Here is a 19,469-nt window from a genome sequence, read left to right as displayed (position 1 = left end):
AGTCGTATTACCTTCTCTTTCTACCTCGTTTTTTTTGCCAAAAATCTGTAAAATGGGACAGTGATCCTCTCCTAAGAGGAAAGTGGGATTAAGAAGAATAATACATGGCAGGTACTTAGCATGGGCCTGGGCACAGAGTAATACTCAGTAAATAACTCTAATAATTATTACTAGTAGTTGTGGTTCATTAGGAAGGGAAATCACTCAATGAGAATAGTGCAGGGAAATTTGAATCTGGCAGTGGCAGCCAGGGTGAATTAGCAGATGAGAGAGCAGAAGCAGGAATAGAAAGTTGTGGAAGTGTTGTACATATCAAGTACTGTCTGCAAGAGAGAAGTTTGTATGAATGAGGAAAAGGGGAGAGAGAGTGAATGAATCGGAGAGACACTGTAAGACTAAAAATGTAATGATAAATTTTTTTTGGCATTTTACATCTTTTTTGAGAATTCTGAAGTTTTTGTTGACAACTTGTCACTAGAATTAGTTAAATGCTTTTATCTCAAGGCTCAAGAATGATGGTGGTTCTGATTATGACATCCTGAATATATTGGCAAAACTTCTTTTTTTCCCTTCTAGCCACGACCAAAATACTATCATATCAGTTCTTTTGCATAGTCTCTTAAGATCTAAAACAGTCCAAGTTTCCTTTTTTTTTTTTCTTTTCTCCAGGTGAGTCTTAAATATGAGCTGATTGAAACCCATTGTCTGTTTTATTTCAGTGCAAGCAGCTTCTGACTCAGTCTGTAGACTCCAACAGAGGGAGCAGGAACGAAAGAAGGTAAAAGTAGATCATTTGGATAATGGGGCCTATAACTCATATTATTAGCAGTTGCTTTGATTTAAAAAAAACTCTAAATTTGTTTTCTTTATGCAGTGATTTAAAAATATTTAAAAACGGCTAATTCATTGAAGATATGTTGAGGTATGAGCACATGATTGCACCATGCATATTTTTATAAGTCAAATTGCAGACCTTTTTTTTTTCTTTTTCAACACTTCCATCTTTTCCCTGAAAGTAGTGTTCATCTGATGGAGAACAAAGAGTAAGACTTTCATATGGAACAAAAAATACCCACCAGATTGGAAATACACATTTTTTCTTTGAGCCTGAAACATTGATGAGCATGTTATATATATTTCTTCTAGAAAAGGAACCATTCATGCCTGTGAATAGGTTATTTAATGAAAAGTCCTATGAGTATGTGAATCACTTGCTGGGTAGTGCTTTGCTTATTGAAAATATATCTTAAGTAAATTCAGATGTGGACAAATAGCACAAAAATTTAAGTTCCTGTGATAATTTGCTCTTTTCACTTATAATTTCCAAAAAATATATTTATAACTTATTCATTGTTCTAAACTAATAAAGATATATTTTTAAAGAAATGTTGAAAATACGAAATCACTCTGAATGGAATGCCTTTTCTGTATCAACAAGTGTTGCTATCTCCATTTCTCTGGAATGTGTTGTGGTTAATCTACAATAATAGTTCAGATCTGCACTATATAAAAATACAGTGGAATAAATAAAGCTTGCCAGAGTTTGAGTTTCTACCCCCTCAGTTCAACTGTAAATATTGATACAGAGTTTTTAAATGCAACAATTTGATGAATTAGGCCTTCCTGAAAGGACTCAACATTTCAGGCAGGTGGGAAAACTGCCCAAGAGGAGGAGGGTCCTAGCAGGCTGGGTCAGAGAGCAGAGCCACTGAGCATGTTGATAAAATGGCAAGGTACAGCCGTGGCCAGGAAAATTTGTCTGGGTGTAGTACTTGGATAGTGTCCACAGAGCACTTATGCAGGCACGAGAGCTTAACGTGGGCAGTGCCAGACTGGAGAGCAGATATTGTGAGGTGCCACTGGGGAGGAAAGATTTTGGTTTAAGTTTAAGGCTGTTCATACACTCAGGAACTAATGGTCCAGAAGAGGATTCCCAAACCACTAATGCTAGTATGATGTAGGATAAAGTAACAGCTGTTGGTCAGGTTACAAAGAACTTCATAGGATCTTGGCAAAGGGGTAGTAATAATGTGTGAGGAAAAATGGTGGCATTCCAGCCCAATCTTGGTCAGTGAGTAGGAATTCATTTAGTGTAGGGTGAGGGATACAGTGTAAGCAAAGACAAAAGATATGAGAAGTCAGTAGTCTCACATAGCTGTATGTGAGTATCTAAATGGATATTTCTAGAGATGATTGTGGAGAATCTTCAGTGCTACATTAAACAATTTGTTGAGGGCACAAGGAGCATTTCTGGTTTTGAGAAACAGAAACACTCTGATAGAACACTGGCTGCACTGGCTTTTACTCACTGTAAATAAGCAATTCTCTATATTTTCAAAATAAAAATGAACAGTGTTCTGTGTAGCATGTTACTGTGTGATTTAAGCAGATTCATGTGAATATGCACTCATACATTGTTGATCTTTCTTCCTAAGACATTGTCAGAGCAGTTATGATTGTGATAAAATGTCAATTCTTGTCATTCTTGAGCAGAACTAACCTAAAATTAAATTATATTTGGAATAGTTCCTCTTGTCATTTGGAACTTTTTCACATTTGGTATCTTAACTGTATATAAGTATGAAAATGACCAGCTTAGATGAAAAAATATCTAGAGTCTTCTACTTCTGGTAGTTCCTTTTGTTGGCTAGCTGTATGCCCTTACATAAATCCCCTTGAGCTTTAAGCTCCTCATTTGCAAAATAAATACCATTTCTACTTACCAGATAAGTTTTATTATATAATCTATGTGAAACAGCTTTGCAAATTGTATATGGCTCCAGATGGAAGGCACAATTTTTCTCCTCCCAGATCGATTTAAGATGCAGGCAGTCACTCTATGGATAAGAGCCCTGCTGTTGTGTCTCTTAGAATTGGTGAATCACTTGAGAATCCCACCCATTCACAGTTTCATAAATTAAAAGGTACTAAAATACTGTACCACGGTTTGAATAAAAACGGCCTCAGGAAATAAAGTTCTTAGATTATGTTAGTCTTAAATATATTATAGGTATTATGTCAGAGAATATTACTAAACTTTTGAATGTGGAATATACATTAAAAATTAGTATTTTAGAATGTACTAAAGTGTGTTTCACTTAGAATTAGTATGGCATTTATGAAACCTACATGTATAAGAATCCACTCTGATTATTTTCTTTTTTCAAGATAATTTAATAAAATAAACCAGCTGAATGTTACACAAAGTGCATTATCAGAGCTCAGAGAAAAGTAAAAATTCTTTATATTTTGCAGGTCAATCTTTTTTAGTGCTCGTATAGTTAGTAGAACATTTGAAATATGTATTAAGGACTTTCTGGTTTTTGCTGAAACTGACATGGTAGAGATTTCAGTATATATATATATATATATATATATATATATATATATATAAAAGATACAGACATGAAGCTTCATTTTTCATCTGGCAAATGTGTACAAAGCAAAATTGACCTCTAGCTGCGTTTTACAGTCTAATGTTAATTGTTGCCCTTGGTTATACTGTTGGCTACATATTATATATTTGAATGGTTCTCAGAACAAAGAAAGATGGGAGTAGTAATGGAATAAAATAGACTATTGCCGTTAATCTTTAATTCTTTTATGTCAAGACAATTTGTGGAATTCTGTGGGAAGTAAATTATGATAAACGTCATTCATCCAAATTATACTTCCCACAATTGATACCTAAAAGTACATTCAGAAGAACAATAAATGCACATTCCCCAGTTGTTTGACATGTGTCTTGAAAACTACCCATTAGTACAAAGTTGCATTTTGAAAGCTGGCATTAAAAGTAGTGAAATGAAAATACAACTAGTTTAGAAAATTCACTGACTCTTAAAAATATACCACCAAAGGAAATGAGCTGTGAATATCTGTCAGTAGTTTAAACTTAGGTTCATGCACACATGTCAACTTTTGAAGCCACATTCAACCAGACTAGAGATAATAATAAAGTAAATATGGATCCTTTGATTCATCTTGTCTGCAGATATTTACTAGATTTAGTTCTACTCCTGCATGATTTTTTTCATGAAAGCAACAAAATAGCACATACATTGTTTGTGATAGAGTCTGAAAATACAAAGGAATAGATCAGTATGTAGTAGTCTGTTTAAAGTTGTTACTGACGGCTGTTATTCTGAGACTTTTTACGAAAGTAAATTCTGTTTTATTTATTGGTGTAAGTCCTAGGTAAAATTAATGACAGCGTATTACTGATAGATGTTTGAAAGGGCCTTTTAGGCCTTAGTTGGCTTATTCAGAGTTTCCCTATAGACCAGGGTTTCTCAAACTCTGCCCTATGGACATTTTGGAACAGATAATTCTTTGTTGTGGAGGCTGGCCTGTGCTTTGTAGGATGTTTAGCTGCATCGTTGGCTTTTACCCACTAGATACCTATAGCACTTCCCCCTAACCTGTGCTGTGATGACCAAAAATTTGAGGGACAAGAGGGTTATAATACACCCCCCACCCCACCCCCCAGTTAAGAATCACTTAAAATTTTGTGTTTATTATATATCCCAGAGTTCATTTATAGAACCGTTCCTAGACACAGGTTAGCCTCAGGATTGGCTTCTCTTTGAATGTATCTCTAATGAGATATATGTAAGCCATTTTTTATTACTATTTCTTTCTCTCTTGTAGAAAGAGACAAAATCATCACAGCTAAATACTCTCTGTACATGGTTGTAGCTCATTTATAAACTTTCTCTTCATTTTCTTTTAAAGTTGGCATTTTCTAATTTTATCTTAAAAGCAAATGTATCCACTCATTTAAGAATGAAATTGATTCATTTAGAAAGGACTCTCTGAAACCTGATTTGAGAATTTTTTTGTTGTGGTAAAATACATACAACATAAAATTTACCTTTTTTATTATTTTTAAGTGTACAGTTCTGTGACATTAAGTACATTGACATTTCTCTACAACCATCACTACCATCCATTTCCAGAACTTTTCATCTTCCCCAATGAGACTCTGTACCCATTAAACACTAACTCCCCCTTCCCCCCTCCCTTTATTCTTGGCAACCACCATTCCACTTCCTGTCTATAATTTGAGTAGTCTAGGTACCTGTTCTAAGTGGAATCATACAACATTTATCGTTTTGCCACTGACTTATTTCTTTAATATAGTGTCTTCAGGGTTCATCAGTGTTATTGCCAGTATCAGAATTTCATTCCTTTTTAAGATTGACTAGTATTCTTTTATATGTATAGTCCATATTTTACATATCCCTTCATTTGTCTATGGATAGTTGGGTTACTTCCACATTTTCACTGTTGTGAATAATATTGCTATTATCCTGAGTGTACACCTATTTGTTTAAACCCCTGCCTCCAGTTCTTTTGAATATATACTCAGAAGTAGAATTACTGGATCAAATGGTAATGCTATTTTTAATTTTCTGAGGAACTACCATCCTGTTTTCCACGTTCGCATCATTCTGTATTCCCAACTGCAGTGTGCAAGTGTTCTATTTTCCCTACATCCTTGTCAACACTTCGTTATTTTCTGTTTCTTTGGTAGTAGCAGTCCTAATGGGTGTAAGGTGGTATCTTACTGTGATTTTGATTTGCATTTCCTTTTTTTTTTTTAAGATTTTATTTATTTATTTATTTATTTATTTATTTATTTATTCAAGAGACACAGGCAGAGACATGGGCAGAGGGAGAAGCAGGCTCTCCATGGGGAGCCTGATGTCAGGACTCAGTCCCTGGACCCTGGGATCATGCCCTGAGCTGAAAGCAGACACTCCACTACTGAGGAACCCAGGTGTTTCTTTTAATGATTAGTGATGTTGAGTATTTTTTTCCTTTGCTTATTGGCTGTTTGTGTATCTTCCTTGTAGAAATGTTCATTCAAGCCCTTTGCCTATTTTTGGATCAGGTTATTTGGTTTTACTGTTGTTGAGTTTGTAGGAGTTCTTTATACATTTTGGATATTAACCTCTTACGATATATATGATTTGCAAATACTTCCTCCCATTCTGTGGATTGACTTTTACTCTGTTGATAGTATCCTTTGATGCACAAAAGTTTTTAATTTTGATGAAGTTCAATTTATCTATTTTTACTTTTGTTGCCTGTACTTTTGGTGGGATAGCCAAGAAATCATTGCCAAATCCAATGTCATGGTGCTTTCCTTCTGTTGTCTTCTAAGAATTTTATGTTTTAGGACTTAGATTTAGATCTTTGACCTATTCTGAGTTTATTTTTGTATGTGATGCAAGGCATAAGGGTCTGTTTTCACTTTTTATTTGTATATGGTTATACATTTTCCCAGCACCATTTGTTGGAAGGATTGCCCTTTTCCTACTGAATGGTTTTGACACCCTTTATCAAAATTCACTCGACCATATATGTGAGGGTTTATTTCTGAACTCTTCTTTTCTGGTGGTCTCTGTGTTTTTCTGTATGCCAGTACCACACTGTTTTGACTACAATAGCTTTGTGGTAAGTTTTGAAATCAAGAAATATACTTTATAAAATGTAGGTTTTATTATTAGATATGGTAAGGCCAACAGATAAGGGGATGATTGCCATAGAAAGATTGTTGATTATAGTTTCCAAGAGGAGGATGCATGTCATACCATGCCACATAGGACCATATGAGGAAGCATCAGGGTTAGTCGGGGGGTGGGAGGCGGAACTGGTTATTTATGGTTTCAGCAGGAAGGGAAATGTAACAGGTAATGTTTAGCAGGCTTAAGATTGGCTAATTTGAATAATTTTAGCACACTCTGGGGGATAGGGGTTGTCCCTAGCTGTCTGGCCTTGTGTAATTAAGACAAGTAGATAGTGGCCAATAAAGGTGGTTGGGGTATAGGCTCTGGATTGATTGACTTATATAAAAGGTACACTCACAGGGGAGTCATGAGTCCTATTTCTAGGAATAGGCTAGCCTGGGAAGGACAGTCTTTCCAGGGTTAGTGAGGCCCCAGATATCAAAGCCTTATGAATACATGGTTAATACAGTGTGAGACCTCCAACTTCCTTCTTTTTTCAGGATTGTTTGGGGTTCTTGGTGTCACTTGAGATTTCATATGACTTTTAGGATGACTTCTCTTTCTGTTAAATAGATGAATTTAATAGATGACTTCTATTCCTGTTAAAAAAATAAAAAACACCAAAACATTATTGGGATTTTAATAGGGATGCCATTAACCCTGCAGATCACTTTGGATAGTACTGACATCTTAACAATATTAAGTCTTCCAATCCATGAACATGAGACTTATGTCTTTATTTTTTAGGAATATTTTCTAGTTATCAGTGTATAAGTCTTTTGCCTCCTTGGTTAAATTCATTTCTAAATATTCTTTTCAATACTATTGTAAACAGAATTTTCTTAATATCCTTTTCGGATTATTCATCATTAGTATATGGAAATGCAACTGATTTTTGAGTGTTAATTTTGTATCCTACAGATTTTCTGAATTTGCTCATTCTAGTAGGTTTTTTTGTGAAACCTTATGGTTTTCTACATACAAGACTATGCTGTCTATAAGCACAGATAATTTTATTTCTCCAATTTGGGTGCCTTCTTTTTTTTCTCTCCTAATTTCCCTAGCTAGGACTTCTAATACTATGTTGAGTAGAAGTGACAAAAGCAAAATTTTGTCTCCTTCCTGATATTAGAGAGAAAACTTTAAGTTTTATACCATTGGATATAATGCTAGCTGTGAGTTTTTACATATTTGCCTTTATTCTGTTGAGATAGTTACCTTCTATCACTAGTTGTGGAATGTTTTTATCATGGAAGGATCTTGAACTTGGGATAAATATGTTTTCTGCATTAGATTGAGATGGTTATGTGTTTTTTTTTTTCCCTTCATTCTATTGATGTAATATATTTTACTCATTGATTCTCATGTGTTTTAAACAATCCTTACATTCCAAGAACAAAATAGTCTATGACCCTTTTAATATGCTGTTGAAGTCAGTTTGCTAGTAATTTATTGAGGATTTTATATCAGTATTTATCAGAAATACTGATCCGTACTTCTTTTTTCTTATATTGCCTTTGTCTGGCTTTGGTCTCAGTACATTGCAGGCCTCATAGAATGAGTTGAGAAGTCTTTCCTCCTAGTCAAATTTTTTGAAGAGTTTGAGAAGGATTAGTATTAATTCTCCTTTAAATGTTTGGTAGAATTCACCAGTAAACTCATCTGGTTCTGGAATGACTTGATTTTTAATACCACATGCTTTCATATTTTCTCTTCTTAGAAAAACTATTTCAAAGTTAGTTGCACTTTGTTTTGAAAATTCGTGGAAGCCCCACATATAAATCCCAAAGTGGCTTATAGTGTGTGCCTGTAGACTTTTTTTTCTGCCTATTCAGGCATATTCAGTTAGTTTTTTTAAATCTCTTAATTACTTTTGAAATTGAAATGTGAAATACTTGTTAGTTTCTGTCATTTTTAAAAAACATTGCCAATCCTAAGAGCCTAATAATTTAGTATAGTTGGTTTAAACGGCATTGTATAGCTTTTAGAAAACTGGAGTTTTACTCTTGATTCTACCCTGTTCTCACTGTGTGTGTGACTTTTGGAAATATGTCTATATAGGAACAGTATATGTACCATATTTGGCACCTAGAACAGACCATTTTTTAACACTCCCCCCAACAAAATTATGTTTAATAATAAGCCTGATATTAAAGAATAATGACAAGAACAAAAATGCAGGTGGTGGTGTTTTTAACTTCATGTATGTAGTCACACCGGTAAAAAAATTTAAAAAGTACTGTCACACTAGAGAAAAAGTAAGAGATTAATAAATTTAAGTACATTGATTAGTTTTTGGGGGAAAAAAACTGTTATTTACGTATTGGTCTATTGTAATGAGTAATAATATTATAGTTTGCTTTTGATTCTTATGCAGATTTGTTAATAACGTCATCAAATTTGACCTTTGACTATTCAAATTAAATAGTATAGACAGATTTATTAATCTAGTTCGACTCACAGTTGATTAAAAATGCTTTTTTAAATTATGATTTTGAAAAATTTCTTTCACATGAAGCAATAGATACATAGTTCAGGAAAGTTTTAAGCATAAGAAAAAGTCTGGAAGAGCTTCATAAAAATCACATGTCACAATAAATTCCAGAAATTGCAATACTGTCTTTGTTCTTTGGCAATCATTCTAGTGGCTCCCAGTATCCCCACAGGATAAAAAATTTTAAGTACAAATAAAAACATAGGCAAATTTAATTATTAAAAAATGGTAATATAGAATAATGGATTTGAACCGATTCACATTTTATCTCCATTTGCTCTACCATCATTGTTTAAGTCAATAAAATTTATTACCCAGGAATTGGAGGGGCTGAATGGCCTAAAGAAAACTGAAATGATTCTGGACTCTTTGGAATTTACTTTTGAAATAAACATGTATAGCCGACTTCATCTTGGTGCAGGACTGGCTATGTAACTGGAAGTCCTCTAAATTAACTCAGTGTAAAATACAAAATTTATTAAAGGATAAACCATAAAAATGTGTTAATTAGAAACATTAAAATTCAACAGTAACCAATTGTTTAGAGCTTTAGACTAAGGAAAGATTTTTGGTTTAGGAGTATTTTATCACCTACATTTTTCAGTATTGTCAGTGCCTGGTGATGATAAAAAACAGTCTTTCATTTGTTTGTGTCATTGATTTAAATTCTATACAGACAATACACCCTCTTATTGCTTGCACCCAGGGCAGAGCTCTCCCACCCTCCTGCTGCTGCTGTGCCCCTGGTACATATTGTATCATTACTGAAGAGGGAAAGCTGCAGACCATCCTGTGTAATGTGACTTCATTTTTTTTTTTTTTTTAATGTGACTTCATTTTGTTGTTGTTAAAGAAATATGTTTGTACAAACATCAGGAAATCATCTTTAGTACTCATGAACTATTAATAATACCAGGAAAAAGGATACTAGAGAAAGGATTTGGTATGTATGTAGGGGAGCTATGACATCCTATCAGACTTGTATGAAGCTATTTGAATATAACTGTAATTAGATGGGATCATTGTTTTTCAAATGAGGGACACCTATTCCAGACTAAATCTCATGTAGGACCCCATTTCTTAAACATAAATGCAGAATTGCTGTTGCTGGAAGTGATGTGCACAGGTGATAATGGTCTACAGCTCCCTTAGTATTTACAAAAGATTTTTCCTTATTTCTGAGAGTTCTTTGTAGGTATGAACAAATTCATTGGTACATCAGGCTAAATCCTTGGATTTAGTGACTTCCTCATGTGTGAACTGGGGTGCACACCGACTTGAGAAGGGCTTCAGTGGAGTTGAGGAAGTATTGTGGCAGACGGTTAGGAGGCGGCATATGTGCTGCTTTCGATTAAGCAGCTGCTCAGCTCCTTGTCATTCTATTCCAGGAAGTTACAGCTGAGCCAGACTGCATTTCCCTGCATTTTGAGTAGCTGTACCCTAGGATAACCTTCACTCCTGTCGGCTTAGAATACTCTCTTAATTTTTTGTCTAGGTGATATGTAATATACAGATAATTGGGGATTTTTCTGCTGTTACATACATTAAAACCTTGTGTGTCTAGGAATGTTAGAAAAATGAATCATTCCATCTAGCCAAGTTTATCACAAAACTGAGGTTTTATCTTCTTCAGGCACACCACTTTTATAACTTTATTTTGGGTAGAAATCTTTAAAAATATATTTCATACTTTTCTAGTTTTCACAAAAAATGCATTAAATATTATAGGCTAAATTTCTTTATGAATTAAGAATTGTTGAGAATAGGCAGTTTTACATTATGGTGAATATGGGGGGTGGTCCTCAAGGAATTAAAGAGAATGAGAGTGTTTCTCTGTACCAAATGCCCTCAAATACTATGTGTTTTAAGTTTTTTTTTTTTTTTTTAAGTTTTTGTATCTGTGTTCTCCTTCCCCATAAGGCTGACTATAATTTCTTCCTATCTCATTTATCAGCATTTTTTTTCTAATTTGTGACTTTTAATAATATAGTATACTTTTGGAAACCAGTTAATTAACATGGTTAGAACTGTGTGTAAAGTAAAGTAAGTCGATTCAGGATCAGAAGAGCTTTTCATGAATACTACAGTATTTGTAATTGGACTTGTTGGTATCTTTTTTTTTTCTTTTGATAGTTTAAAAGTCTTACCATATAGTTCTCAACTAAGTTTCAGGTAGATGTTATTTCCAGGTAGTCAGATTTTATTTATGTAAAGATTGTGGTATTGTCAGTATACATGAATGTATAAACTGCCCCTTTTTTCTTTACTGTTTGTTAAGAGGAATGCAAGATTATGTAGCACTTACTGTTCTTAAAACTGAGAGGCTAAGATAAAATAAAAGTGATTTCAAGAACTTGATCAGAAAGCAAAACTAGGGGCAGCCGCCCGGGTGGCTTAGTGGTTTAGCACCGCCTTCAGCCCAGGGCCTGATCCTTGAGACCCAGGATCGAGTCCCATGTCGGGCTCCCTGCATGGAGCCTGCCTCTGCCTGTGTCTCTGCCTCTTTCTCTCTCTCTCTGTCTCTTTCTGTTTCTCTCTCTCTCTCCTCTCATGAATAAATAAATAATCTTAAAAAAAAAAAAAAAGAAAGCAAAACTAGATTTTCAACTGAGTTAGAGAGTAGTCAGCATTCAGCTTCTTTTCATCTGAACTGTGAGGCCAAGAACTGATCTATCATATATGCAAAAGCTTAGAACTACAAAATAAACATAATGATATTTAGTGACATCCTAAAGTCTTTTTTTAGAGCCAGATGGTAAGTAGTAGAATCATCAAGGAAGATTGAATTGAATTTAGGAGTGAGAAGGGGAAACTCACTTTTATTTGAGTTGCCTGTATTCAAATTATTAGAAGAATCTATTGCTTAAATTAAATTACAAAATTAGGAGCACCTAGGTGGCACAGTCTCAAATTAAGTGTCTGCCTTTGGCTCAGGTCATGATCTCAGGGTTCTGAGATGGAGCCCCACATCGGGCTCATTGCTCTTTGAGGAGCCTGCTTCTGCTTCTCCCTCTGCCTCCCCATCTGTGCATGCATTCTCTCTCTCTCTCTCTCTCTCGAAAAATAAAATCTTTTAAAAAATTTATTAAAATTAAATGACAAAAAAATGGAGAGGATAAAAAGTGTTTGATCTTCCTTTTAGAGGTTTTGCTTATAATTTGTATAATAATGATAATTAATTTTCATTAAGTTCCACAGGCACTGAGCTAGGAACTTGACATGTATTACCCCTGGTCTTCATAAATATTTATTTATTGAGTGTAAAGTATTATTTTCCTCATTTTAAAGTTAAAGAAACTTTAACTTGCTCAGGGTCATGCAGCTGGTAGCAAATGAACCAGAATTTGAAGTGACGTTTATATGCCTCCCAAATCTTCATTTTTCCATTGAGTTGCGCTGGAAAAAGTGCTCTCTAGTGGGAAGTGGAATCAGGGTTGTTGCCTTGTGGTCCAAATCACAGGGTCGGCTGAGCCAATTGTGGTGCATATCTTAAAAGAATAAAAAGAAAAGAAAAATCTATTAAATAGCATCTGAGTGTGCATAATTTTTCTGTACTTATTAAAAAATAATTTACAGCTAAAACAGGATCCTATTTTGAGGAAGTTTATTTTCATCTTCTTCTCTCTTTAGTCTGACTGTGGCTTTTCTCTTAGAATATAATAGTTTTTGCCAAAGTTCCATGAAAAGAGTTTAACAAACTCTTCATGTTTTATTCATCTTTTGGAGAATTACAGTCCATGAAGCTGTAAAGTTAAAAAGTAAAGTTTTGAGTTTTAACCTATTTCCCAAATGTATTGCATCAGCAAACCCCTCCCTAACCCTCTCCCCCTCACTGTAGAGCCTATGCGGATCCCAGGGGTCTGAGGCCCATATTGTAAGGGAATGTTTGACTTTAACACAAACTTCAGACTCACTTCAACCTCTTTTCACTTGGAAAGCCTCTGTGCAGAGGAACAGCTGATCAGATTGGCGGAAAGAGCTCTCACAATAGTTGTTTTTGTCTTGTGAAAGAGACTTCTGGCTACCTGTGTAAACCTTCCTCTGGAAAGATCCAGTTTGCACTTTGAATAGAAAAGGCATAGATCGGGTGTCATGGAGACCTAAGTTTGAATCAAAAACGTAATAGCTGAGACCATGGAGACATGCATTTAGTGTCCTTTTCACCTTAATTTCTTTATCTGTAAAATGAAAATAATGTAATTTTATAAGAGCAGTTTTTAGGAGTAGATGAGATACGCAGAACAGCTAGCAAAATGTGCATTTCATAGATACTTGGAGAACGATGGATTATCCATCCACTTTTCATCATGCTTATCATGTCAGATGAAAGAGAAAATGGAGCAGCAAGGACATTATGACAGCAGGAAAGCAGTTTCCATTTTTTTCCTAGCTATCTTTTTGGTATGACCAAGCATCTGGGCACCAGTATCTGAATATAGTAGGTGTCCTCTTTTCATGAGCATTTCTAGAATTTATCATGACTTCGGGTGCTTTATAACTTTTTATGGTATGTATCTGTCACAAGTTTTTTTTTTTGTTTAATAGGATTTAGTCTGTATCAAAACTTCTAAAGACATGTATGTGGGACATTTAAAGGCAGGGATATAAAGTCATTTTTCATACTCTTCCTGTTTAGCTCCTCTTTGTTGTATAATAATTGAAGATAATTCTTGAAATTGTACTAAGCTTATGTCTTTTTCACTTATACATTATTTTATCTTTATTGTTGTGGTACTCAAAAGAAAATTTTTTCTTCTTCATATTGAAATAGTAAGAAACATCTCAAGAAGAGCTGAAGATAGTTGCACAGATGCTTTTGGTGTTCATTTGCTTTAAGGAACGGAGCTGAGCCAGAAGGGGATGTCTTGAGCTCTCGTCCAACGATTAATAATCTATGCATTTTTAGTGCATCTAAAAAATATTTTATGTAAGACACGTACTTTACTTTCTCATAATAAGGATTTTTTTAGTATATATTCTTTAAGCTTGATTTTAAAATTACATACAGTTACATGGAATTTGAGGAGAAATAAAGGCATGAAAATTTACCTGGATTGTGTTTGATTTTATCATTTAAAGATATTTGACATTATTGAAATTTCAAAAATATGATTACCCATCCATGTTCAGTCATAGTAAGAGAAGCCTTAGATGTTTCTAATTTATTAGTCATGTTCTTGTTGGACATTAAAACTGTAATGCAATTTTAGCATTGTGACTTTCAAATTGATTGCTGTAGTAACCAAATATCAAGAGGTAAAATTATGTTTGTCTCTTCTGCATAGAAGAAAAATTGTCTGGAAAATGTTATATGATTTTCAAATTTCTTTTCTCAGATTCTTAATGACCATTTAATAGCTAGCGAAAAACAGCATATAATCCAGTGGGAAGATTTCATGAAAGAACAACACAGCAAACAGGCTGAAGTGGATGAAGAACACAGAAAAGCCATGGAGAGGCTTAAAGAACAGTATGCCGAGATGGAGAAGGACCTAGCAAAATTTTCCACCTTTTAAGAACTTTAACCACAACGGTGACAAATTAATAAGAGAACATTGAGTTCCCTGCAAAAAACTGTTGCCACCAAACCATTTAGCCTCTGCTTCAAGCTTAGCAATATATTCAGTGGCACTCTTATATCAGAAAAAAGAAAGTTCTACTAGTCTTTAGACTCTGTTTAATAGAAGAAGAGTGCTACATCTTCCCAGTTTTAAGTGCCTATATATGATTATTTGAATGGGGAGGAGTAGGAGGAAAAATGAGATAATTTTTTTTTTCTTTTTGTTAATCAGAATTGGGTCTTTTCCATTGATTATCTCAGAGGACTGTAAGTATAGACTTATTAGAAAAATGATTTAATTCATTCTCACACAGGGTGAATATTAGTTATTGTGGCTTAGAAGACAGATGTAATAGCTGCCTGTCATAACGTCCTTGGCTATATTATAAGAATGTATACAGTATTATTCCATGGGCAATGTGGACAAAAACAACTGTCTTTGGAGCAGAGATCACATTTAAGAGAGGCAAGTGTCAAAACCTTTTCTCTACTGAAGCAAAGATGGCCACGTTGGTCTTTGAATTGCCCATTGGGAAAGGTTACAGATTTTGCAGTACAGCATAATACCATGTGTTTCACTGAATGACAAAACACACTTGTTAAGTTTTGTGGCCTTCCAGCACTTAATATTTTCAGCTTTTAAAATATACTTAGAAGGAAAAGCTTACCAAAAATATACTTGACGTTCAGCCTTTCCAAGAACCATAATCTTGTCCATAGTATTTACCTCATTTTTGTCTGTTTTGCTGTGGGTAAGCTTTGTAAGATAAATAATGTCTATACATGTTTCAACTGTTTAATGAGTAATCAGCAAAATCTGCCAAGGAGTCCCTCTGGAACCATATAAAGATTCTGGCTCTGAATAAACCAGAAGTGTTTGCCCACATGGCAAATGATCCATGTTAAATGTAAATCCTTTTTTAGTGTTTAACGTCTGTTCTCATAAGCAGGTGTATTATGATGAAACATGTACCAATTCTGTCATCACTGTGATCTTTAAAAAATCTGCATTTAATAGTCTAATTAAGGAACTAAGTTGATTTTTTTATTTGCCGTAAACCAAGCAAAATTAAATGCAATAATTTCTGAGACTTATGGCAAATGAATTGGAGGTATGGATAAATCTTTCAAATATTTTTTACTGCTCTTCAGTAAAGAAAGGCACAAGAAAATACCCAACTCTCTTGTGTTATCTCAGTGTTGCTACTGCAGAAAAGTGACAATGCTTACTTGTGTAAATTTATGGCTTACTGTCAAAGCTTCATTCTTGGCTGCATGTTGAAAATGTGATTAAAGTTAATAGAGGAGATGAAATAAGTATTTGAGATTTCTTTCAATAACACTGAACTTCTGCCAACTTTCTCTGTCCGCTACTGTAGGCTTGACAGGTTCATCAATCATTCTCTGGTACCTGGACTAAAAAAAGAGCACTTGCTGACACTAAGGCATGTTGGAATTTTCTTAATTCTCTTTCAGTGGATGGAAAAAAATAAGACCTTACTTCCAAAAATAGCCCACACATGAAAAGGGAGGGGAACCTTAAATGAAAATTCTCTTTGTACTGTAGGCAGTGTTTGGAATGCTATTAATTGCCAACGCACCATTTGAACAGATGTTATAACCAAGAAGTCAGGACTGTGTGTGAGAGCAAATGTGCTCTTAACTGTGGTTACTCCACTTGTGCAGCGAAGGTTTCTGATGGTATATGTTCCTCTCATATGAATAATAAATACCATACAAGGTTGTATATTTTATATGAGGATCTAAAGGACTTCCTAAACCAAAATAAATTGGTAGGCTTTTTGAACCATAAACATTAAGACAGTAAATTCTTCCTTTGTAACCTTGTTAGCTCATCAACATAGTGTATAAATAGGACAGTTGATTTGCCTTCCCCTTAATATTTTCACTTATATTTCACAGTTTCCAAATCATTTTTGATATTTTATTTACATATAAAAATCAACTTTAGTAATTACATAATTTACAACATTTCTGTTTATGCTGTTGAGCAGAGATAATATGGGTTCTGTGTAGCTCACAGGATTATTTTGTAATGAGCAAGTGAAGTAATGTTCTGGCCTTTTAAAGTACTATAGAAATATTTATTTTTAAGGTCTGAGTATTGTCTTTTTTTTTTTTTTTTTTTGACTTACATGTTTGTGGGTTTGTTTTTTTTTTTTTTTTCACTTCTTAACCTGTAGATTTTTAAATTGTTCTTGTTGATTTAAGCTTCAGTTGGATTGTGGTTAGAGAATAGGTTGGTATAAGACCTATACATTGAAATGTGTTATCTTATGACCTGTAAAGTATTGTTAATTTTTGTGTTTCATTAGTCCCTAACATAATGGTGTTTTCTAGTTGTTGGGTATCCATTAGACAAAACTTACTCTGTTGTTCAAATAATCCCTTACTTTACTGTTGTTTTCCTTCCGTGTAATCCCTGAGATGTGTTGAAATTTCCTATACTAGTGAATTTTCTAATTCTTCCTGTAATTCTATCAATTTTTTTCCTATATTTTGTAGCTTTGTTACTAGATACGTAACAATTTTAGAATTTTTTTTATCTTTCAAGCTTAAAATTGAATCTTGTAGTCATAGCCTCTATTTCTAGTAATGTTTTTATTTCATTTTTTATTGCTTTTAAGTTCTATAGGCTACACACATCAGCTGGTTAGTATTTGTAAGTTAAAAGTTATAACTGGGGATCCCTGGGTGGTGCAGTGGTTTAGCCCCTGCCTTTGGCCTAGGGCGCGATCCTGGAGACCCGGGATCGAATCCCACATCGGGCTCCCGGTGCATGGAGCCTGCTTCTCCCTCTGCCTATGTCTCTGCCTCTCTCTCTCTCTCTCTCTCTGTGTGTGACTATCATAAATAAATAATTAAAAAAAAAAGTTATAACTGGATTTTTTTTTCTATCTAATACATTTAAATTTGTTGAAACTATTAATGTATTAGGACTCATTTGTATCATCTTTTGTGCTTTTTGTTCTACCTTTTCTGTTTCCTCACTGCCTATTGTGTTGGTTTTTGTTTTCTTTTGCTTTCTTGAAGATTAATTTTTATTTGCTTTTCCCATTTATTCTACCTCGACTAGTTGAGAGGGTAAAACTCAGTTTTTAACCTTTAATGCTTACCAAGAAATTTAACCTGCATAGTTTAAAAAATCTAAAGTTAGTAACTTTACTGTGTTCCTAAACATGGGAGACTTTTGGGCAAAGTTTGATTCCTCAATTAATTAGTGTCTAAAATTTTAATTTATCTCAGTTTAACTCTAAAAATAGCTCTTTTATTTTATATGATCGGTATTTTTTAGATTTACCCATGGTTTATCATTTTATTATCCTTGAAAGTTAGCTGGGTCTACAATTCTAGATTGATGGTTATTTTCTCTCAGTATTGAGTGATATTCTTTAATTATCTTCTTGTTTCAGTGTTGCTTCTGAAATCTCAGTTTTAAGTCTGATCAGTACTCCTTTGAAGCTAATCTGTCTTCTCTCTCAGGTTTACAGTCTGTATCTTTGGTGTTTCATAATTAAAGTCCATATAATAATATGTGTCTAGCTGTGAATTTTTTAATTATTTTAATTCTAGTGTTTTTAAGTGTTTTGAAATTTCTTTTTATTATCCTGTCCACATTTTTTGAGCTTCCTAAACCCGAAAATTAGTGGTTTTCATAAATTCTGGAAACTTTGAACCATTATCTCTTTTAAATATTGTGTATCACTCATTCTATCTGTTCTCTCCTTTAGGAAGTCATCACACCCTGTTCTCTGTATCTCTTTTATATCGTTCCATATTTTCAGTCTCTTTCTTTAGTGTGTTGAATTCTGAATAATTTCTTAAAATCTGTTTTCCATTTCCCTAATTCTTGTGTTCTCACCATCTCTAACCTATTTATAACCTGTTGAGTTTTTAATTACAGGTGTTTTTTTTTTCTTTTAATTTCCAAAAGTGTTGTATTTTTCTTTCTCAAACATTCCTGATCATTTGGGATAGTTCCATTATTTCCTTGTTTTCTTTTCTTAAAATATATTAAATGTACTTATGTTCTATATATGATAATTTCACATTTTTCTCTTTTTGTGGCTGTAAATCTACAATTTGTTGTGCGTTGTTTTATTTGAAACAAGTCTATGGTGATTTGTTTTCTAATAAGATCAGTGGTTGTGAGTTGGTATCCCTCTAAGCTTTATATTGGGAGATTTTTGTTTAAAATATGTTCTTATAGAGAAGATAGTTTTTCTTTTTCTTGAACTACCAGTTTCTTGTGGCATGACAATCCCTGGATCACTTCATTTTCCACTGCCCTTCAGTGCATACACATACATTTACTCACAAGTAGTGTGAACTTCATCCTCAAACATATGTATTGGCATTCCCCCCTTCACAGATCTACTTAGAGTAAGGAAGGGGACATTTGGGTACTTTCTGGTTTACTCATTGAGAGTACTACCTTTTGGGGAGTTCACCAGTCCTGCTGCTCATTTAGGTCTGTCCCTGTTATGAACTAATTGTGCCCCCACAAATCATTATGTTGAAGCCCTAACCCCCAATGTGATTGTATTTGGAGATAGCACCTTTAAGGAGGTAACTAAGGTTAAATGAAGTCACAAGGATGGGGCCCTAGTCCTATAACACAGTGCTCTTATTAAAAAAAAGAGGAAGAGACAACAGAGCACTCTCTCCACTTGCACACAGAGAAAAGGTTCATAAGAAGATACAGCAAAAATTGGCCATCTGCAAGCCTCACCAGAAATCAGATTTTCTGGAATTACGATTGTGGACTCACTGCCTCCAGAACTGTGAGAAAACCGGTTTCTTTTGTTTAAGCTACCCCATCTGTAGTATTTTGTTATGGCAATCAGAAGGGAAGAATACAGTACCAAACTGTAATTCC

The 19,469-nt window shown here is 34.2% G+C and overlaps 1 protein-coding gene across 8 annotated transcripts in view; it reads left to right on the top strand.

Annotated features, from left to right (window-relative positions):
- BLOC1S5 (biogenesis of lysosomal organelles complex 1 subunit 5) overlaps positions 1-19,469 on the top strand; it is a 136,153-nt gene that overhangs the window by 27,005 nt on the left and 89,679 nt on the right. For 4 of the 8 annotated variants that reach the window (XR_005384293.1, XR_005384294.1, XR_005384296.1 and 1 more), the window contains exon 3: positions 720-778. Coding sequence is in view for 4 of the 8 variants with exons in the window: in XM_038584131.1 (XP_038440059.1) it covers positions 720-778 (59 nt within the window). In the remaining 4 variants the exon portion in view is untranslated. Of the gene's footprint in view, positions 1-719; positions 779-874; positions 3,128-13,780; positions 13,937-14,345; positions 15,884-19,469 lie in introns of those variants that run through there. The other 4 variants (XR_005384295.1, XM_038584130.1, XM_038584133.1 and 1 more) reach the window with 4 other exon arrangements.

The sequence above is a fragment of the Canis lupus genome, chromosome 35, assembly GCF_011100685.1.
Source record: "Canis lupus familiaris isolate Mischka breed German Shepherd chromosome 35, alternate assembly UU_Cfam_GSD_1.0, whole genome shotgun sequence".
NCBI lineage: Eukaryota > Metazoa > Chordata > Mammalia > Carnivora > Canidae > Canis > Canis lupus.
The sequence above is the reverse complement of the archived record's forward strand: the minus strand, read 5'-3'. Positions and strand labels throughout refer to the sequence as shown.